General features: G+C 41.0%; 1 protein-coding gene across 3 annotated transcripts in view; it reads right to left on the bottom strand.

The window, feature by feature from the left end:
• The window catches only part of ANO6 (anoctamin 6), a 69,649-nt gene extending 47,528 nt beyond the window's left edge, over positions 1 to 22,121 (bottom strand). For 2 of the 3 annotated variants that reach the window (XM_085043722.1, XM_085043730.1), the window contains exon 1: positions 21,944 to 22,120. In XM_085043722.1, the coding sequence (XP_084899848.1) occupies positions 21,944 to 22,031 (88 nt within the window). In that variant the 5' untranslated portion in view covers positions 22,032 to 22,120. Of the gene's footprint in view, positions 1 to 21,943 lie in introns of all 3 variants that reach the window. The other variant, XM_085043738.1, reaches the window with a different exon arrangement.
• Between the last annotated feature and the right edge of the window lie 1,617 nt (positions 22,122 to 23,738).

Here is a 23,738-nt window from a genome sequence, read left to right as displayed (position 1 = left end):
ACAAAAAAAGATTGCAGCACAAAAGCTTGATGCTAGACACTAAGAAAAACTTTCTAACAGCAAGAACAGTAGAAGAGAGTGCCTGGAAAGGCAGGTGAGGTCATGTGAGGTCTTCAACATCACAGATTATTTAGTACAGATGAATTAAGTATCCTGGAACAATTTAGGCCATGTTGAATCTGGCATGAACTTCACAAGATTGGCCTAGATGAGCTTTTGGGGTCCTTCCTCAGGTCAAGTTTCCTCTGAGTGTAAATCTGGTCATAGTGTTCTTATAGTTATGTCCAAAGGCCACTGTGTTGAGATTTTTTATTAAAATAATAGTTCTGCTTACTTATATCTTCTTCAGAAATGTTATCACTCCTATTAATATTCAAGTCACAGTACATCAAGGCTACATGATTGTGTTCTATCACCCAGCCAAGTAAAGCAAAGGAAGTGCAAGGGAATAAAGAAATTTACTCACTTTGTGCCAGCATATGCTGATTTTAATTGACTGATATATCAAGTTCGGTCTTCAAGCAATCCAGGCAACATATGCTTTCGTCAGAACATTTAACCTAATTTCTTTCTATTGTAGGCATAGTTTTGAGTGTCTGCTCAATGATAGCAGTTGGTCTTTGATCTAGTCCTCTGAAAAGATGTTGTAAAAATTTTAAGTACTGAAAATGTGCAAACTACTTTCTAAGAACATCTTGGCGGTATCCGAGCTGTCAATATATCAGTGGTATTTCCAGCTGTCTGGAGACTGTTCTTCAATGTAGGACACTAAACTGAGTTGTCAATACCTCACAGCTTACCTCAAATATGCCTATACAGAAGTACAGAGAATTCCATGTTAACCCTACACTACTTTAACCTATGTATAGCCCATGCTTTTGGCCAGGCCATGGGTGATGAATCCTGCTGTTGATTCTACCAGTGATTTGTTTTACAAGTTTTCTCTACAACTTTGCTTTCTCATAGGTGAGCCAGAATTTCTGACTGGACTGAATAAAGACAAAAAAAATTCCTTGATAGTCAATGCAAAATATCCATTTTTTTCATTAGTTAATTGATATTTACAGTGAATGGTTTCGCAAGTTCAGTGACTTCTCACTGAACAACTGTGCCTTCTCTATGAATAATTCAAATGTAAAGACTTTAATGAACATTACTACTAGCAATCTCTACCTATTGCTATAGGTGAGAGGTTATGGCCTACTGATAGACATGGAAGCTGCTCTTCCTTTGTAAGAAATATAAAGAAGTAGTAAATAGAAAGAATTAAACTTCTCCTTGGGACTGAATAGTGAAATAATGAAAGCTGTCCAAAGCACACACAGTAGGGATGAAACAGGTTTCTTTGAATCCCTAAATTAAAGAGGACTGAGAGTGAAAAAAAAGCAGTATCCAGAAGCAAAAAAAGATGTCAAAAAACCCCCCATTAATGACAAGAAAAGCACAAAGGTGTTGGATAAGCCGATGTTTGGAAAGACCACTGAGCTTGGCTCTGTACCAAGGACATTTTCAAACATGCCTGAAGATGCCAATATTTTTGTGACAAAGAAATTCTATCTATTTGCTATCATTGGTTGCCTCTCAAATGAAAACAGACAGAGGTGAAAAAGAGCAGCAGCACTCTTTAGGCTTGTAAATCACCTCAATTAACCCAAATTAATAGGCACCAAATTATTCTGAGAAGTCAAGAAGAATTTACAACACTAAACTCATACTACCTGATATTTAACAAGCCTGTGAGACATTGTCAAGGACAAGATCTTAGCCCTGGCACTGAACATGATATCTCGTGAGCAACCATGAATGCAAAGCCAGGAAGTGGCATCTGGAATCCTCAGGCTTTGATATGGAGATCATATCACCTCTCACTTCCCTCAGAGTATTTTGTGAGAGTGCTGACTGTCTCTCACAGAAGTTTTAAACAGTCTAAGTCCCAAATCCTCTTCTTTCAGGGAGAAAAATAAGTTAATAGAACTCTGTGCTCTTCTAAGTACAAAACTGATGTGCTCAAGAACATCTGCTGAGAGCCTGAGTGGCACTTGCCTGCAGCATGGAGTGCCTCCTCCCCAAAGATGGGAGTTTACAGTGTGGTTACAGAAAAGGAGATGTTGCAAAGCCAGAGCACAGCGCTGGGGCACATCAGCTGGTCTGCAGCACCTGGCTGCACGCACAGGCTGCCCCACAGCACGGCAGGGGGAATGGGCAGCACGCATTTACTGGAGGAGAACACTGAGTAGATGAGATTTCAAAGCCCCACTCAAGCTTTGCTCACAGCCCTGCCCTCACAGAGCCGAGCCTGAGGCAACAACAGTTACTGCACGCAGAAATGTGCCAACATTATGTACACAACACCTGACCTACACGCTCAGGTTGTTTGGGCCTCGAAGAGATTGCAAAGAAAATTACTATAATAACAAAATACCTCACTGACTGACTGGAAAGTATCAGGAAATATTTACATGCAATTTTTATCTGAATCGATACATTTCCTGATATGTTTGACAGCAGTGTCATCACATTAGAAAAGAAAATAGTGATTAGTAAAGTCTGTGTGTTCTAATGAAAATTAAATGAAAAGATCATATCAGGTTTGCCACTGTGAGGCACAAAGAACTGGATGGAGTCAGATTGTTCCCATTTTCTGGGATAAACAAGAAGATCCAAAGACTTCGGCGTTTGTCTAGATGCTGATTTTTCCTGACTAGTGGCTCTCTGGGATACATCTCTGGGATGTCCCATTTCTCCAGGCATATATGAGAGCAGACATTATAAATACAAATTATCAGTGGTTTCGCCTCATTCCACCAAAATACTATTGGCTTGCATTTAGTAGCATTCATTAAGTTCTGTGATTAGAATGTGTTTAAATTAGTTTTATTTCATACCTGCAGACCTCATTTGAAGAATACATGCTACTAAACCCCACACTCTTCACTTGCATAAAAATTATGTATTTGAAGTGAAATTGAATTATTTTTATATCAAACTATGTGTTATAACTTATTATTTACAGGTAATAGGGGATCTACACAGTTGCCTTCCATGTGAAAGTCTCATTCTCTTCTTATGGTCACCTGCAGTCTTAGAGTACGTGAGAAAAACGGTGACAATTAGTAATGTTAAAATGTAGTCATGCCAAAATGGCTTTCCAGCTGTCAATAAATTACATACTTTGTGCACTCACACAGTGCAGACCTGCAGGTATCATCAACCCAAAAAACCTGATCTATGCCACATAATAAGAAAAACATTGATTTTCATTTCAGAAGCCCAAGGAAACCTACTAATGAAGGTATAGATGCCACTGGAGCACAAAGGAAGTGAAATGGCTGTCTTAGAAGATGATTCTTTCTTGTTTGAAAGACTGTTCTTTCCATTAAGTTATCTTCTCTTACAGCTGTGCAAACAAAGGATGGGAACATGTGGAATGACTTTCAAAACTAAATGCTCTTTCATGGCTAACCCTAAACAGGAAAAGATTCAGTTGGGAATATAATAGGGGGTATTGAAAGTCTGAGTCAGGGTAGCTCACCAAAAATAACAAAGTAAATAGCAGGCAGTTATAAAAACACAAAATTTGACTTTGTAGAATTGATTCTGCTGATAGCAGTCCCTAAATATTTAAAATATACTGAATTGGAATGTTTAGGGGGCTCAGTAATTGTCAAACAGCTCTGACGTGTTCAGAACTCAGAGTTGGCCAATTGCCCAAAACCTGTGGCAAAATTCCTGAAACACTTCAGTCAGACCTGGACTAGCCCCAACCTCAGTTTCAAAACCAAAACACTGGGCTAATGATGTTTTAGTTACAATTTTGTGATTTCAGATTAATCTGCAGAAAAGCCAACGTTGGCTCCTGTTTTACACTGCTGCAGTGCATGCCAGAACCAGCCTGGCTTCCTCCAGTATCCACGTCTGACTCGAGCTGACTGTAAATCACTGCAGAAATTCAGTTGCTAATTAGAATATTCCAAATGCTTTTTCTCAAGCTAAACAGTTTACTCACCTACAGCTGAAATGGATGTCAGAAGGAATTATTTTGGCTCTCATCTGTCAACAGGCAGATGAACAACCTTTGGTTTTAGAATGTATTAACATGTCTACCCGCTATAATTTTAAACAATATTTGGTATGCTTTTTGGTTGTAAACTGATTGTATGCATGGTAAACACATGGCTCACTTTGTCAAAGTATAAAGTAATGGAATAAACTGATTAAGTCAGCAGGCTTCAGACTGATAATCTTTCCAGGTATTAATCTCATGCTGGAATATGGGCTTGAATAATTTTCTCTTCTCCACATACATCTTCTTATAATCTAGTAACTCAGATATATTAAAACGATGCAACAAACAAGACTTCTTACATTTTTCAATTAAGAGCTGCTTTGGTTTAGTTATATATGGAATCAGGTAGAAAACTACTGTAGTGTTGACTGCCAGCCTAGCCTTCTTCATGATTGATTCCATCACACTCTTCCAAACTGAGGCATACATACATGCATTTATACTTTATTTCATTCATTTTTAACCATAATGAAAACATTGTCATTTCTGCTGTAAAAAATGCAAGTTCTTATTTTCTAGAGTTAATAAAAATAACGACCTCAGTCACGTTAAGAACATAAGACATTAGGGATCAGCTGGGTCACTGCATCCTGCACCAGCTTACAGACAACTTTGATTTTTAGCTTTGTTAGAAAGTTCTGAGAGAAAAATTTCTTTACTTGGAATAATTTGTTTTTGTCTGCAAAAGGGATCAAGAAGAAGAGGCTGCATTTTTTTCCTATTGCAGTAAATGAAATCCAGGTGGCAAAGGATGAGATACACTAATTTTAAGAACCCAAAGGGCATTAGGACAGATTTGCAGAACATATTAGGCATATAAAGTTACAGATAAATTCTAGCTGATGTATTCAAAAGTGTCCAAACAGATTGAAAGTTTTTATGCCAAATTAAATCTAACATAGCATGTGGTCCTTAGTGACCAGCATGAATCAATCAATTTCAGTAATCGATACACCAATTTCATTACAACAGTTAAAGTTTCCCTTGCTTAATAAATTATTTTAAATGCAAAATGTTTCATAAATGCACTTTAAAAAAAGTATTCAGCATGTTTAAGACAACTAATAAACATGTTTTTCTCTATGGTTTATTAACTCTACTTACCAACAAGATGCATTTATATACAAGTTCAGGTTAAATAGGAATTATCTAGTAGATTAGAAAGAAATTATACAACAACAAATTAAAAATCAAAGTAAGTGTGCATTGAGCTATATACATCCTGAAATTAATGTGTATCTATAGAATTGAAGAAGATATATAGGCCCCTAAAACAGGATTTGGGAGTAACCAAAACATTCAGTTCCAGAAGTGCAAACTGAAATAATGACTTTGCAACTGGTGGCTAACAGGAATGTCCTGCCTTGCTGTCAGGCACTGTACTTCCCTGGGGGTTGCCAGGGTCCAGACTGGGTATAACCTCAGTTGTACGCTCCACAATGTCATTATTCAGTAGAACACATGGAGCTCTGAGCAAGCTGGTCCAGTGGAAGACGTCCCTGCCCATGACAGAGGGGTTGGAACAAGATGATCTTTAAGGTTCTTTCCAACCCAAACTGTTCTACAAAGATTCTATGATGAAGTATGGTGTGGTATTTGTAATAGCAAGACTGGGAAATGCTCTTATTTCTGAAAAAATGTGTCCCAAAGCTTTTGTCATTGGTGAGCATTTTTTAGAAAACTTCATAGGAAAAGCAGGGAGTTTATAATCTATAAACCCAAAATGGGATTGAGACCTGACTGTACAAAAGTGGTTGAAAAGGAATTATTTTCTTGTGGCCCTGCAGAAGACACACTCTAGGGATTCCTGCCAGTGCTATCTGGATCTCCCTGTTCAGCATCTTGTGTTTGTACAACCCATTCAGAAGTATTTTACCTTCCCCACATCTTAGTAATCATTTCAGCAGCCTGTGTTCCTATCAAAAGAGCCTGGATTCCTAAAACTCCACGTCTCCCAAAAACAGGAGTTAGGCAACCTCACACTCACATTCCTGTTAGATATAGTGTTCAGGTGTGGCAAAAGTACCATAGAAACACAGAGGATGAAAGGAAAGAAAGTGCTCTGTGCAATGACTGGATAATTCAAGTTAAACAAGACATGGAGCCATGCTCTTTATGAGGAAGATAAAAAGAAATCTGCAATTACTACCAGTTTACTGAATGAGGCAGTGGACTTAGGAGGGGAAAAAGTATGATTGTGTACATAAAAACTGTAACTTGCATTTAAACAAATGGCAGGAAAATGGAAGTTGCCTGGGCAATGTTAATGCTGACACTGCCCAGTTCTAAGTGCTTGATTTCATAACCTTAATGTTAACATTTTTTAGTCATAATATATTATTAGCTGCAACCAATTAGGGATGCTATGGCTCCTGCTGGTAACCGGTAAAATTTACATTTAAATATGGAGAAAGATTACTGCTGGCTATACTGTATTATTTAATTATACAGTCAGTTTAGAAATGAAATTACATCTGAAGCATTTGAGCAATTCCCTTGAGCAGAAATGATGTAACAATTATTACTGCAATTGGCATAAGGAAACTTTGCTGAAAGTCTAGAATTTCACCTAATCAGGCAATTTGATTAGTGGTCCATATGTACCAGCACTCTGTGCTGCTGCAGAGAAATCTCAAAATGCACTGCAAGAAAAGTAATCACAGTAACTGTAGACACTTCTTCTAGTGGATCGAATTTATTGAGTTTTAAAAGTCAGTTTAGAATAATGTAATTAGTTAAATTCAGTACCATGATGGAAAAAACCATAACCAGTGTGGTTGTTTTAGCTTATTAGAATCACGATAAATAAAAGTTCTAGTTTCTGTTGGAAATTCAACTCATAATGCCCAGCAACTACAGATGGGCAAGGTCTGACAGTTTCATGCCAGGTAATCGTGGCTTTGAGGACATAGGTTTTTAAATTACTTTCTGGGAAAAGAGGCATTAGAAAGAAGGACACATGTACATGCAGCTTTCTAACAGTAGTGTGAGCAGGCTGATGGAAAATAAGAATTCTCTCCCTCTGCCTGGCAATGAAAAGTCTACTCTTCAACTAAAGTTAAAAACTAAATGCATATGAAAACACCAACTCAACAAATTTATACACAAATACATTTGGAAAATGTGAAGGCAATAAAATCAAACTCCAGAGAGATCACAAACATTTTTTCCTTGGACCTTGAGAACATGGAAGTAGAAGGATGTAGGATCTCAACAGTCATTACAGTCATTTAACAAGGCAAGGATGAAAAAAATGAAGTAGATTGCTCTGGAAAAGAATGTCATGCTGAAGGTCCTTGTCATTCCAGTCACTGGTAAAGAGCCCTCACCTTTAGGTGACTGCACAGATCAGGCACTGCATATTTACAGACTAAGCCTTGAGCTCAGGCAGGGTTGATAATGCTATAAGCTTCCCATGCTATTATGCCACCATCAGGCCCCACCTTTGGCTGCTCTCAGCAGTTGGGATGGGTGGTTTGTCATCTGGCTTGTGAGCCCAGCTGGTGGCTTGTCCTTTCTGTCAGGTGAGGAGTGAAACACACTACTGCCTTGTGGTCATTCAGCTGCAGGCCTTAAGCACTAGTTCTTGCCTTTTGCCCTTGGGCAGAATGCCTGCTCCCAGTCCTCAGCTTTATGTCACAGCAGAATAACTGTCCTATAGTTTGCCTTCTGTCCAAGGTCTTACTGCTCCTTTTCACCAGTGAGTGAGCACTAAGGCCATTCACTAGTTTTACACAAGGTCAGTGGCCCACCTAGCCTAGCCTCCTGGCCCCAGGAGAATCCAATGGTGCTTTGGGTCAAAACCACCACTTAATGTTCTGAACTGTAAGATGAGGGCACAGAGTCAGGGAAGCTCCCACAGTATGCAATCAGACAGAAGCAGTATTTTATTTTCTAGATCATCCTAAATGCTTTTGCATCTGCAACTGCTTCTTATACTTCTTGCCTCTGAGATGAGTGAGGAGCAGCAAGTTTCTAATCACCTATCCATGAAGTGGCACATTAGAAATATTCTCAGATATGTTACATACTACTACAAGCTCTGAGGCAGATGCCAAAGATGCCTGAGAAAACATAGGAACAGTGCTGCCCATGGGACAGCAAGAGCTTTTTGATTGCTTGACGTGCAACAATGTTAATAAAGTATCAGGTACCTATCTTAAAATTTGTGCTTATAAGCACCCTATATGGAAGGATTATTCTCTGGGTAGTGTCATATTTCAGATCTCAGTATGGTCACCCACCACCACTCTGAACAGGTATTTCAATGCAGGAATAGCCGAGGAAGCTTTAGACCCAGCACAGTAAACAAGTGATAGTCTGGCATAAAGTGCCATTTCTAGATTTCTCTGGCAATTGCCACCCCTTCATAGGAGATTAGCCATCCCACAGTGAGTGAATTCACTCTAAAAATGTCTCAGGAAAGAATACGCATGAATTTAAAAGTACAAGTCTCCTTGTGCTTGGCACAGAATAAAAATACAGCAAATGGGTATTTTGATAGGTTATCTCAGGAGGGAGCTAACACAGCTCAGGAATATACTCTAATGATGCTGATGAAAAATGACTAGTATTGAATTTTAGATACCGTTCAGCTATAACAAAACCAAGCAGCAAGAATCATAAGGAGGAAAGAGCCAAACCCTTGTTGTCTTCCTATCTCACCTACACCACAGTATAATTCCATGAAATCTTAGAAAAAAAAATACAGAGGAGGAAATGCAAACTTTGTTTTGGGAAGCTTGGGAAAGACATTTTACTTTGGTGTCTATAAAGAATCTTGCTAAACTGCTTTATGATGTAATGAACATACCAGATGGCAGTAGCACAGGAACAACCACAGGCTTTGCTCATTTTGTACAACAGTATAGATCTCCATGAGAGCACAACCAGTGCTGAGAGACCCAGGGATAGCCCTCTGCACAAATTCATTTCCACTGAGATTCTAATCCATTTCTCCAAAACCGTGGAAGTGAGAAGATGTAAAAAATCAGTTTTCTAATGAAATAAAACCAAAACCCAACAAGCAGCCTCTAGAGAGTTAGTTTTTCATTTAAGCTGAGATAAGAATGCTTATGCATCTCATTATAACAGTAGGGAAAATGCAAGTGGGATGGGCTTTTAGGAAGTTAGTCATTATCCCTTGATATCAGTATGCTGAGATTTGTTGTGTTTGAAGAGGAGACCACAGTGGCTTTACTGCAGATTCCATTTTTTGTGTCAAAAGTAAGAAAAATGACCTTTTGTAATCTGTGAATCCACCTCCTAGACTGTAAGAAAAGAAGGCACCAGCGAGGTCATACAGTCTGATCTGAACACAAAGCAGAGGATTTTACCCACAGATTTTCATCTAGTTTAGTGTCTGCAAACTGCAGAATTTCTCTGATGTTTAGTTTTGCATGCAAGGTGTTCCTAAGGAAAATCCTAATGAGAAGAAGGGTTAATGGGTTTGTTCAGTGAACTGTACACAGTGACAGATGCAGAAGCTCTTCTGATGGACACATTTGATCTTAGAGCACAGGATAAACATCTATTCACAATGCATTTAATTAAACTCTCCTCCATTCGAGGAAACAGATAAAAATAAAGACAAGGATACAACAAACCACAATTGATAAATGGACTATTATTATGCACGCTTTCATCATGAATAACTGGAAAATAAACAACTGAACAAAAACACACTGAAAAACACCTACTGAACAGCTTCCCCCAGTCACTGGGGACCAAGTTTGCAACACTTACCTAAAAAAATTCATGGATGCTGCTGGCTCTACTTACTTCAAAAGGATCATTCTCATGTTTGAGTTCTCATGTTTGGCTTTTCATACATCTCTACATGGACTGGAACACAGAAACGAGCAGCAGCCTGCTCCCTCAGCAGTTTATGATGTTGTGTGAGAACTATAGGAGTTCTCACACAACATCTCTATATAGAGTTCTCTCTATAGTTTATGATGTTGTGTGAGAACTATATTCCTACCACTGCCTGAGACAAGCACGTGAAACTGTGGCAATGTAACAGCTACCAGAAGCTTGAGTCCAAACTTGAACCCAAACTTCATAAAATATCATTGGTTTTATGTTTTCTTTTCCTGAGAAATTTCAGAGGAGTTAGTGAGATCTGCTCTAAATCAGCTCTGTTAAACCACAGTATTGCTGATATTTTAAGAAGTAGAAAGGATGAAACCAAGAAGCAGCACAAGCTGTTTTTTATTTTTGTGCAAACATTTTCCCTCCCCTGCCTGGGTTTATCAGAACCTGGCCTGATAAACATGCATGTACTCTGAAGGCTGATTTTCTGTAGGACAGTGACCTAACACTTTGGAGGGGACTGTAGAGTTACATCTCTGGCCAAAAGTCTGATCAGCTGTTTTTATACCTCCTCCAGTGTTGCAGGTCCCCAAGGGCCTTCTTGAACCAGAAGGTGTTTTCTTGACTGCTTAAAACAATGTGATTTCTTTTTGCTTGTTTGTTTTTTATCCCAGACCAACTAACACAAATCAGCTGGAAACACAAAGGCAGGAAACATAAAGAAGACAAGCCACTTCTGCTTTTGTCATGAGACAGATTTGCCAAGATCAACCTCAAGCATACTGACAAAGATTACTGCCCCATTACAGGGGGAACAAGAATACACTGCCTTCCTTGTGTTTTACAGGAGGGCAGCCCATGCACAGCAGTTGCCCCAAACCCAGGTTTTTCAGCAGCCAAGCTGATCCCTTGGTACTCCTCACCAATGCCAAGCCTCCAGGCAGCAGCTATGGAGCCTTTTTGTTGGGAGCTGCAATCATTAACCCAATTGTAATTGCAGATGGCTGTTTGGTCAGACTTCAATGCCTATGGATCAATGAGCTATCTAATTAGAAATCTAGAGATATATTTATAAAATTATACCCACTGCTATTAAATTTACATGTCTCAAAGGAGATGTATTTGAATTTCCGTAATGAGATTCTCAGCATGTTTGCTTAAAAGTATTTCTCACACTCAGCTGTTAATATAGTGTGTTTACAGGAGGGTCCCAAAAAGATACTTTTAATTACTTTGATGATGAAAATATTAAGTTTAAAGTCAAAACCTAGAGGCACTTTTCAACTTGTGGGTATGTGCAAAGACTCCTGCCTGCAAGCATTCCTGGTGTTGGACCCAGAGTTTAGAAACAAACTGTACTTTTGCTTCCTAATCAGGAAATACTTTGTAGTTTTAGCAATTGAAGGACTCTTCAGATTTTACTGTAGTGACAGTGACAGGACCCAAGAGAATGGCCTGAAGCTGTGTCAGGGGAGGTTTAGTTTGGATATTAGAAAAAGGTTCTTCACCCAGAGGCTGGTTGGGCACTAGAGCAGGTTCCCCATGGAAGTGGGCACAGCACCAAGCCTGGCAGAGTCCATTTCAAAATGCTCTCAGACACTTGGTGTGATTCTTGGGCCTGTCCTGTGCAGGGATAAGAGCTGGACTCAATGATCCTTGTGGGTCCCTTCCAAATCAGCTTAATATGTAATTCTGGATTGCATTGCCCTTGAAGCATTTTCTCTCCTCACTTGATTATCAGCAAGGAACAAGTCAAAAAATACAATCCAGCATTGACTCTTCTATGCTTCAGGTCTTAGGGTTTTTTTTTTAACTTATTGTATGTTTAAATCTTACCAAATATTTTAGGAGCTATTGCTGGGCTGTGTCTTAAGCGCTGCCATCAGTTTATTGATTTAATTGTGCTTTAGTGCAGAATTCTTTATTGTATTTTATAGACAGCAGAATAATTAAATGAATTTAATTATTTTTCCTAGAATAAATCAGCATATACGGAGATGATGAAAGATTTAATAAAGATATTCCCTCCATTAGGGACTAATTCTGCCTTTTCTACTATGAATAATATTTGCAAAAATAATGCTATTCCCACACTAGTCAAAAGACTTGCTCACAAGGGTAAAGCGTGCCTTGCTTGACCTCATCCTTGTTCATTAATGCCTATAAAAACTCCATTAGACTACTTACAGAAAAAACACACAGAAAAAGAACACCAATAACCTTACTAATATTGCACACAAACTAATAAAACTCTCTGGCACAGCTAGAGCCCTCTGGATTATCATCTCAGCCTTGTTATTATGTCTAACTGCAGTGCCAAACCTACAGCAGTGGAATTTTTTTGCAAATAACTAATGGTATAAAGATAGTATTTTTTTTCCTGCTGGATAATTTACCAATGAACACATTGCAATTTTTACTATATATTAAAAATATGCATGAAAATGCCACAGATTAATTATTTCAATTCACTGCATCCATAGCTATATTACCTTAGTCCCTTCCGTAGTTTATTTTCCTGATGAACTCAATTGGGAGAATCTTTATGCCACTGCTTAATGAGTTCCTGACCACATAAATAGGTGAATAGAATCACAGAACCATAGCATCATAGAATGGCCTGGCTTGGAAGGAACCTGAAAGATCATCTAGTTCCCAACCCCCGTGCCATGGACAGGGACACCTCTCACCAGACCAGGTTGCTCAAAGCCCCATCCAACTTGGCACTGAACGCTTCCAGGGATGGCACATCCATAACTTCTCTGGGGAACCTGTTCCAGTGCCTCACCACCCTCACAGTGAAGAATTGCTTCTCAATAGCTGCACTGGCCACCTCTCCCCTTGTGAATACTGTCAAGAGTTCATCCTCTTTCACTTTTAGTTACTTTCTTTCTTAGTCTGTATCCAGAACTCAACAGATGTTGTGCCTTCTCATCCATTTCCTTACTCTTTTCATTTCTTCAACACTTCTTATTTTATGAGAACCTTCAGTCAAGACCTTGGTTTGTGCTACATGAGTCTCTCCAGTGATCTAAGCGCAGGTCTGGTGCTTATCTCAGGCTTTCTCAAACAACAGTAACAGATCCCAGCCTCTCCACAAGCAGGACATGGCTCTTAACTCCTCCACTGTGTCAGCGCACCCTTGGATTACTAATATCAGTTCCCAGCATCCTTAGCAGGGTTGCTACACCACCAATATTTTATAATCACTTCTCATACTTTCCAACCTGATCTGCAATCCAGATGACATTTTTAGTTATTATTCCTCCCAAAAAGGAGGGAAAGAATTCACAATACTTCACCCACTGAAAAGTCACTTATCTCATTACCTTCTCCTGACACAAGTCCATTAGCATCACCACACCATAGGAGGTGCAGGGCATCTCAGCACAAGTACTTCTTGCTCCCACTCTTCCCTAGACAGAGGCAACTCCTTATCTGACTGTAATTTCCCAAAATAGTGATAATTGCAGAACAAGTCACGGGTCTCTGCTGCAGCTGTGGAAAAAGGAACTAAGATTTTTCAGCCTGAAGAAAAGGCTCTGGGGAAACCTTACTGTGTCATATTAGTACTTATTGGGGGCCTATAAGAAAGATGGGGACAGGCTTTTTAGTAGGGCCTTTAGAGACGGGACAAAGGGTGATAGTTTTAGGGTAAAATAGGGTAGACTCAGTCTAGCTATAAGGAATAAGTTTTTAACAATGAGGTTGGTGACACACTGGAAGAGGTTGCCCCGAGGGGGTGGATGCCCCATCCCTGGAAACATTAAAAGTCAGACTGGATGGGGCCCTGAGCAACTTTCTTATGGCAGGGGGGCTGGACTAGATAAGCTTTAAAGGTCCTTTCAAGCCAAACCATTCTATGATTCTATGATCTTCGTCCACCCATGCTAGAAGCCTATGGGACAGACACACCCCATGGGCACTCAGGTTTACCACGCATGTAGCCCACTGCACCAGCTGACCTCAAACACTAAAGAGGTGGTAGCTGTTCCCTCCAGAGCACTGCTGCACAGCTCATTCTGATGACTGTACTGTAAGCAGTCTCATATGCAAATATTTAATGTCCCATGATAAATCATATCTAAAAAATGCTGGAGAACCTGACTAACCAGATTAATGGGGCCAGGGGAAATCCATCAACAAAAAAATGAAATGAAGGGAAAGAGTAAAAGCAAAGCAAAATCTGCTGTTGGTAGCAGTTCTTACAAAATTTTAATTTTCAGTTGTGTCTAAATAATATTGATGAATAGTGCATTAGAGGAAATTATTTACTGTAAAAACTAAATTGAAGGGCCTTTATAAAATATTTTGAAACTAAGCTGCTGTTTCTACCACACGAGGCACAAAAACAATTAAAAGAATATTTATGGTCCAGCAGACTTGTAACTACACTTCTTAAAGTTCAGTTTGTATTTTAATATATTTTATTAATTTTCCAGTCTGAATCTGGCATTCGTTAAGGATGTTTCAGGAGCTTACTTCTCAAGTCCATGCAGGGAACTGAGCCTATATGTCTACTGCTATTATCAAATGCTGGAGAATGGGGTAGGTAAGAAGAGAGTAATTCCATTGAATCAAGCAAAAACATATTTCAGATACCTGTATATTCCCTTGGAAAGTAATCAAAACACTTCTTCTGTCTCAAAGCCCTCAGAGAGATATGGGGTGCCCAAGTAAAATGTGAGGGGTGGAAAAGACAAAAGATCTATGCTCAGAAATTTGCATTCTTAGCCTGACTACCCAACACAATCTATTGTTTGGTGACAGTGCGCATGACTGCCAGTTTTCAGTTACCACAGACACCAGCAATGAGAAGATAAGTGTGCAGTGTCCTTCTTTGCAGCTTTGCATTCCTGCTGCGCTTACACCGAGACTCCCCTATGAAAGATAAGCCAGAATGACAAGACTTAGGCTGCTGCTCTGAGGTGGATGTGGATGGGAACACTCCTTTTGGTAGCCAAATCAACTTGTGCTGCTTCACGTTTGTGACATTAGAGCCTCCAGTTTTCATTTCAGCTTCCAGAGCCACCAGACTTGAGCCGTAACACCAGATGGTAGCAATGTCTGAGTGGTCTCTCCTCACAGCCAGTGCAGCAGATGGACACACCCTCTTCAGAGGTAAGACTATTCCACCTACACTCACACTAAGCCTGAATTTGAATAAAAAAACACTGAAAATTGCACGTGATATTAGGCCCACGCCCTAGGGAATATTTTAATTTAAAAAATATATATCAAATATCGATATAATAATATATATCCTGCACAGCAATACTTCAGACCATTGGAAAGGACCATGCCAAAGAAGTGCATTGTGGCATAAGTGACAGTCCAGTAAAAACAATCTGATTTTTTTCTGTTATCAGGATACAGAGCTCAGGACTTGCATAATATTTCTCTCCTCACTTTTGTTTCCTCAGTATAAGAACAGCACACAAATCAACCCATGGCACCTGCCTCAGTGCTGTCCTCCTTGACATTCACACTCTGTTAAGTGTATTATCTTATTAAACATGCAACTGCAGCAGTTCCACATGCTTAAGGCCTGAAGCACCTTTTCTAAAGGTTTTCTCATGTCAAGCACAGGATATTTAATTTTATTATTTGTGCATTATGTAAAAAGCACAGCAGTCAGTAACCCCTTTTCCTGCCTACCCCAGCTAATCCCAAATTTAGGCTAATGCTACTTTATTTGATTTTTTTAGGGGGTAAAAGATTTTTTAATTTATGCCACATCAAACAAAAGCACCCTTGTGTTAGTTTCTTTTTTTTTTTTTAATCATAGCAGGAAGCACCCATTTTAGTATCAGATCCTCCTTGGGGTTTGCCACATGTCCAGTGTGGCAAACTAGACCTCAAGTGCACAGCATGTAACCCATCATTTCCTAGGAACTGGCAGGTATGAGGAAATAATAGGATGAGGTGATTTAAATGATAACAACTTAACTGAATGACATAAATGATAACAACTTTATGGACAACATAAAGCTGGGAGGAGTGGCTGATATCCCAGAGTGCTGTGCAGACTTTCAGAAGGACCTCAACAGGCTGGACAGATGAACAAAGAAGAACCTTCTGAAATTCAGAAAGCAAATGCAGGATACTGCACCTGGGACAGAATTACCCCAGGCACTAGCACAGGCCGGGAAGCAGCTCTGTGGAGAAGGACCTGGGACGCCTGGTGGACAACAAACTGTCCATGATCCAGCAGTGCCCTTGAGGCCAAGAAGGGCGATGGAATCCTGGGGTGCATTAGGAAGAGCATTGCCAGCAGGTCAGGGAGGTGGTCCTGCCCCTCTACTCAGCCCTGGTGAGGCACATCTGGACTGCTGTGCCCAGTTCTGGGCTGCTCAGCACAAGTAGACGTGGAGCTCCTGGAGAGGATCCATCAGATGGTGACAAAGATGATGAAGGGGCTGGAGCGTCTCTCTTACAAGGACAAGATGAAGGACCTGGGCCTGTTCAGCCTCAAGAGAAAATGACTGAGAAGGGACCTCAGCAATGTCTATCACAATCTGAAGAGAATATCAAGAGGATGGAGCCAGGCTCTTCTTGGTGTTGCCAAGCAATAGGACAAGAGGCAATGGGTACAAACTGGTGCACAGGAAGTTCCACCTGAATATAAGGAAGAACTTCTTCACTGTGCAGGTGACCAAGCACTGGAACAGATTGCCCAGAGAGACTGTGGAGTCTCCCTCACTGAAGATACTCAAGAACTGTCTGGATGCAATCCTGTGCAATGTGCTCCAGGATGACACTGCTTGAGCAGGGAGGCTGGATTCAATGACCTGCTGTGGTCCTTTCCAATCTTATCTATTCTGTGATTTTGTGAATGTCCCAGGCATATAGTGACAGATCTTACTAATTATCCTTCTCTAATTACTTTCAAAAGGTCCTTTTGTGTGGAAACACAGCATCTGCTATGGTATCTGTACATCTTCCATGTCTCTGGTCTCCTCAAGTTCAAGCTCTCTATCTGCATTTTGATATACTGTATAAAGCGCAAATCAACTGACATTAGGACTGGTTTTTGTGAGTTTTTGATTGCATTATTTTCAGTAACTAACAATATAGAACTGCTGGAGTTCTGCAGCCTGTAACAAAACTCTGGCTTTTTCCTACATATTAGTTTTAATGAGCTTTCTTTTTGGCAAAAGATAATGCTTGAAAAGTAATTTTTAAAAAATCTTAAGATGTTGAGCATAAAAGTGTAAAGTATTTTTCCTCTTAAAGGAACTTGTGGCTTGTGTAAATAGAGGAAAAATTTCAGGGAATGGCTTGTGATAGATATCCAATATAAAATTTATTACTTAATAACCAGCAAAAGAAATGAAACTATTACTATTAAAGTTGTGCAAATTGCACAAGCTGATACAGTGACAGGTAAGTCCTCCTACAGTTTGTAGACTTCTCTGTAAAATGCACTCATATGTTCAGTACAGCTAAATTCAAAACACTTCCAAAGAATACTTTCAAAGTACAGGAAGTTTTTCATAGACAACTGGGAATTCAGGTGTGGTAAAAACCCTTTTAAATAGAAGAAAATCAGGTACATTTGTGAAGATTGTAAGTTTCCTAAATTCCTGCCTGATTATCTGATCTCCTCCAGAATTTATGAATAATAAATAACTGCAAACTGGTAATTATATTGCAATTAAATATTTATATTCTTACAATTTGGGGTTTAAGAGTTTTGTAGAAAAATTATTAAATCACCATTAAAAAGTGGGTGGTACTTTCAAATGGAACTGTCCTTGGTGACAAGGTAGATGTCACAGTGTGGCTTGGATTGTGTCTCACTGTGGCCTGGATTCTGTGACAGTGAAGTGGCAGAAATTCAGGAAAAAAAATTACTGAAGTATGAAGAGACGAAGAAATGTAGGTAAACCCTTGGTGTCACAGATACAAGAGAAAGGACATGAAGGCATGAAAATTAGTTTAAATGTTGACCAGTGTAACAGACCAGTGTTGTCTGGACCTGTGCAAGTCCCAGCTCACCAGGAAGAGTCTGTTGCTGCCCCAATAGTAACTCAGAATAAATGAGACCATGTGTGTACATTCCTGCTTGCTCCTGCTCCTCATCTCCTAGATGTACACGTGTGAGAATGGTGTTGCAAACAGAACACAGGGAGCAGAAATTCCTGATTCTCAGCTCATCAGACAGCTCATTGCCATCTCTGGGAGAGCGGGGAACTGCAACGTGCCCCAGTCATTTTTAGGTTTATTGCAAGTCTGAGAAGCAAAAGAGAAGAAAAGCAGGTGTGAAAAGAGAGGATTGGGTCAGTTTTACTACTGTAAGTAGACTGAAAAGGAAGCAAGTGTCCTTTCAGAAACAGAACTATGTTTTTTTAAAAGAGTCTGCTTATAAAAAATTATTAGCTCTGGCCCTTGCACCTCCTGCCCTTTGAGATTTCCCACAGGTGGGGATTATACTTAAAAAATTGCAGGACGAAGCCACACTTCTCAAACATGGAATTTAATTGCTCAGGCTTTCCATCAACTTTAGAAGACTTCTGTAGAAAATTGTCCATTTCACACCATCGTGAAGGTAAACTGGAGTAGATTGGAGGACACTGTTGGTATGTTGCATGTTCATATTGGAGTACACTCTATGATATCAACAATATTTGTAGGGTCATACAAGAAGCATCAAGTTATTGAAGCTATTGAATAGGAAAATAAAAAAGCTCAAGGCAGGCAGCATGACTAAATTCAGTGTATGCCATAAGGAAAGAAGCAGAGAACAGAACAGTGAGCAAAAATAATGAGGTGAAGAATAGCTATGCCTACTCTACACCATTTGGATTACAACACCACCCCTTAGGGCAGTGTTCCAGTTCTACAGTGGGCTGAACAAAACTGGTTATTTTAGGCTGTGACTCCACAATTAATGTTGCTTGAATAAACCAGTACTGCTGTACATTTTTATTGTAGTTACTAAAAATGGGTCCTGAAAAACAGCATGAAAGTCTTTTCAGAAAGAAGAGCTGGAATTCTCCTTGAATCCTCATCAGCAGTTCTACATTGTGTGGGAAGAAAAAGGCTGACATATGAACACCCTTTTCTTGGTCATGTATAAAGCATGGTCTGGTCATTAATGCAGCAGTGTCAAAAGATGGGTAGATGAACACTCAAGGCTCAAGGAACAACTAGGATATATATTTGAGTAAAACCCTGATAACAAAGAGCAAGCAAGTTGCTAACATATCCCTATGAAGACAAAAGTATTTCTTGTGGGATGGGTAGTCAGGATGGATGCCTTTGGATATTATATACATATATATATATGTCTGCACAAGTTAATGTTTCCAGAAAGCATACTCAGATATTCTGTAAATTCCCAAACACAAGCCAACCAATTTAGATGTGGAGTAAAGTTTACACCAAGGAAAGAAAAACTTTATGATTTATGGAAATAATTTGATGCCACTAATGTAACCATCCTCTTCAGAACAGTCTGAGTCCAAATGAAAAAGTTGCCCATCTTGTTTAAGCACTGGAAAGAAAAAGTTTCATCTTGTCATGAAGTCTTACCTCAGGACAACACTTTCTTCCCTAATCACAGCTCTGACCCAAACAATTCATTTCAAAGCTCTGTACATAAGGCAGAGCAGCTCTGGTACCTCCCTGTGGGCTGAGACTCATGAGTACAGCTCTTTCTTTGGATGCCTGCCTAATACTGCTTCTGACGTGAGAGGTTTGCTAGTCATCAGTGTGGATAACCAAAACCAACTGCATGCCAAAATGAGACAGATCTCTCCCTTTATGTGCCATGACCACAAAATTTGATATTCCATAATAATGCTTTTCTGATGAGGTATAAACACTTTGGATTGATCTTGAATAGAATGGGAAAGAGTTCATAAATCCTGTTTACTTGCTCAACCAGGGACGGTGTCCTCGGGAAAAATGCAGACACAAGTGGTACAGTAAAACTGGAGGTAAATGGATGATTTACAAGTTTGTCAGCCTAATAAAATAGCTCTCCTGTAATTACACATAATATAAAAACCTTAAAACAGTTACACATGCTTTTTGCAAGGCAGAGTAGCAAATGTGACAAAGCCAGGTGCTGTGTAACAGGCTTTCCATAACAACTCATCTAATCATCACTGCTCAATTTCTAGGCAATTTTGCCACATAGCACGAGTTGTTCCAAACTGTTGTATCCAGTATATGAAGCTCATTATTTGCTGGCTCTGAGAGCTGAACTATCCCCAAGTTGGATAAAAAGTCATGAGTAGGAAACAATTCAGTTGCTCTCTGGGGTGAAGAATGGAAAAGACATCTGTTGATTAATACACTGCAGTGCTGGTCCACCCTTTAATTCAGGGAGTGGAGTCAAACAATACCTTTGCCTCACTTCATATGGAAAATTGAATTTGTCTTTGGACTATTACTGCAAGTCAAGGGATACTCCCATCTGAAACAAAGGCTAATAATGCTAGAGGAAAGACATTCCCTGATTTCCACAGGCATTGGGTGAGGCTCAAACTTTATACACTTTTGGAGTGAGCTAACTGAATAAATGTGGCAGGCTGTATATACCATTATTAAGAATTAGTATTTGGAGGCAGTAAGAGTATCAGAGAGAGCTGTTGTCACTAGAATTTTTTACAAGTGCAGGAATTCAGACCCACTACTAAAAAATCATCAAAATTATTTGCTTTTCAGTGAAAACATTCAAAACCTTTCACATAATAATGAGCAGAAACCCTTTTCATATGTTAAAATTTATATATACAGATCCAGTTTCTACTTGCTTGTCTAACTGACTTTTGCCTGCATTCTTTCTTTGTCAGATTTAACAAGTTAACTAGAAATAAAAGACTTTAGAATATTGGCTAATGCAGCTGAAAACAGCTTTTGAACTGAAGTAAATCTGTGTCTCTTCAGTGAAATTAACAGATCCCTTCAGCCTGAACCAGCTGAGAAACAACGCCTTTTGGGCTGTTTTCTGGAAATACTTTAATAGAATTCGTTCCCACAGTAAATACAATGTTATTGTCCTGGGCTACTGGCGTTGGAACAAGACTAACATACACTTTGAATTTAAAACTCTCTGTCCATTCTACTGTCTGCTTTTCTGGCAGACACAATATGCCTTTTCTTCCCCCGGGAAAATTACTATTTTTCTTTGCTTTGCCAATTTTCCCCTTATATTTGATTTTGTGATGTTGGTTGGTTTGTTTTGGGGGGAGGGTGTGGTGTCACTGAAGGACAGTAGGTTTAGATTAGATATTAGAAAAGATTCTTTACTGTGAGGGTGGTGAGGCACTGGAAGAGGCTCCCCAGAGAAGTTGTGAATGCCTCATCCCTGGCTGTGTTTAAGGCCAGGTTGGATGGAGCTTTGAGAAACCTGGTCTGCTAGAAGGTGTCCCTGCCCACGGCATCTGTGCTGGAACTGGATGATCCTCAAGGTCCCTCCATCCCAAGCCGTTCTGTGATTTCCCTCTTTAGCTCGGCTGTCAAGCTAAGGCACGCCGGTCAGGCAGCACGGGGAGGAAAGGGATGCTGCGAGCAGCGGGGAGTGCGGAGGCGATCGCATGTTTGCATTTCCTAAGGACCACGGCACCGGGGCACGGGTTGTGCCTCTGCTGGGAGATCACTGCGGCACCAAAGCTCTCCGGCAGGGCACTCACTGCAAAGTGCTGCTTCTGCCCTCTCTCACTCCTTCCACTCCCGTCAGAGGTAAAGGACCAGGCAAAGTTTTCGGTGCTTCTCGCCCACTAAACCTTGCCGATGCTACGGAACCAGGAGCATCGCCACGGCGCTCCATGAGGCAGCCACACCTGGCGCACACCCGCCAGCGCGGACAAAGACATCCCATGTGTTACAGGGCACAATCACAGGTAGTTTTAGCGGAAGGCGGTGAGCGGCGGAGCGGGGTCGCTGCCCGCCAGTCCCTCCGGCCCCGGCCGGCCACAGCCCGGGCTCGGCGCCGCCAGGTGCCTCTCCGCCCGCAGCCCCTCCGGGAGTGCCCAGGCTGCAGCCCCGCCGAGCCACCGCCGCCCCGAAGGTGTCCCGGGGCGTCCCTCTCCCCGCCAACCTCCTACTCACCGATCTCCCCATCATCATTATCATCATCTTCCTCCTCCTCCTCCTCCCCCTCCAGATCCAGCAGCACATCTTGGTTCTCCACATCCATCTCGCCCAAGTTGCGGCGCCCCGCGCCCGCTCCCTGCCGCCGGGGAGCGAGCCCGCCGCCAGCCTGCCAGCCCCGGGGGCGGAGCGGAGCGGGGCGGAGCGGCGGGGCGGCCAGCGGCACCTTCCCGGCAGGAGGAGCTGCCCCCGCCCCGCCGGGCACGGCACGGCCCTGCCCTGTGCCCGCCCCGACCGGCTCTGTTAAACAAGCGTCAGAATATGCACCCGGGCGCGGAAGGACTCACCTTTGCTAAGTACTGCTGAAAATGTGGAGCCCACCTAGGCAAAAAGCTCCAAAGCAACAAGTAATGGTAGAATTATTTGGAAAAGGTAATGGAAATTGGAGGGTGAGAGCTTAAGGACTGAATAAAAAGCCCATCTCCACAGCTCTACTAATGTATTCAACTCCTTGTTGACTATTTCACAGGTAAAAGTTTGGCCTCATCTCCATCTTTGCCTCCAGACACAACCGAGGAGAATTTCATAACACAGAGAATGGAGAATTGTCACTATGCAGGAATGCTGCGGGGGCAGAAGTACTCATAAAAAGGCATTTGAGTGCTCAGCAATATACTCATCTCCTCACACATATTGGTTCCAGGGGCAAGCAAAGTGTTCCTAAAACTGCAAGACATCTGGAGAGGTGCCCAGAGAGGAACTGGACTGAGCTTGTATAGTGGGAAGAAAAGGAAATAAGACTGGAAAAATGGATTGAAGAAATGGGGGAGCAATGTTTGGGGAAAGGAGAAGATAAGAAGAGCAAAATAATATTGGTTGGGTTTTTTTTCCTGCATAAAGTAGTAAAAACCTTATAAGCAATCTATTTTTGCTCTCCAGCTTGTTGTTGATACCAAAATGATTCACAGGACCCAGGATGTTTAAAGTGTACAAACAAGAAACTGGATGAAAAGACATTTGTCAGATAAACTTGTCACTTGCTAATAGGGTTATCTGTTGTCAGTCAGCTGTGGGCAGGGCCTGGCATAGCAGGGCCTGGCATTACAGGAAGTCTAAGTGCAAGCACTTTCAGCAAAATAATGAGTTGAGAAATTTAACTGGGGAGTTTTGAAACAGCTCTGCTTGGGAAAGACCTTCTCTCATAGGTTGCTTAAAGGCAGAAGTGGTCTGCAAAGGCATGAGTGAAACCACCAGAAGAGAAGCTACTGCTCTTGCCCTGTGGAAAATACCGCACTGGTATTATCATTATCTGCACCATCTGATGCTGTGCAGTGTTCTCTCTCAGATTAATTAAGACTCCCAGAGCTGAACCAGGGAGGGAGGGCAACATGATGGGAGGATACCCAGTGAGGGGTAAGGATGCATAGCATGATGTGTTCTCTTGTGTCCTGGCGTGCTGCCCTGTGACACATCCAGTCTGCCTCTGACCATCCAAGAATGTGCCTCACTCACTGCCATGACCCCTTGTCAGGTTTCACACTCAGTGAGGTTATGGGGAGAGAGTGAGTTTTGTCATTCCTAGCCAGGAGTGTTTACTCCAAGATGACTCATTTGCAGACACATCATGCTAACACCTTTATATACCTGTATTGTGTAATATCCAACTGTCCCCTTTCCTTGCAGGTCCTCCCCAAAATGTGGTCCTGGTTGGTGAGATCTTATTGCATAAATGATGGAAAGAGGGCAGGGATTGTTGCACACAAGGTACAGCTTGGCTTAGGGTGGTGACATGAGATTTGTGCACTTGGATACT

Source organism: Lichenostomus cassidix, chromosome 1Aa (genome assembly GCF_008360975.1).
Source record: "Lichenostomus cassidix isolate B80296 chromosome 1Aa, HeHo_3.0, whole genome shotgun sequence".
Taxonomy (NCBI): Eukaryota; Metazoa; Chordata; class Aves; order Passeriformes; family Meliphagidae; genus Lichenostomus; species Lichenostomus cassidix.
Note: the sequence above shows the minus strand (reverse complement) of the source record. Positions and strands in the feature narration are given on the sequence as shown.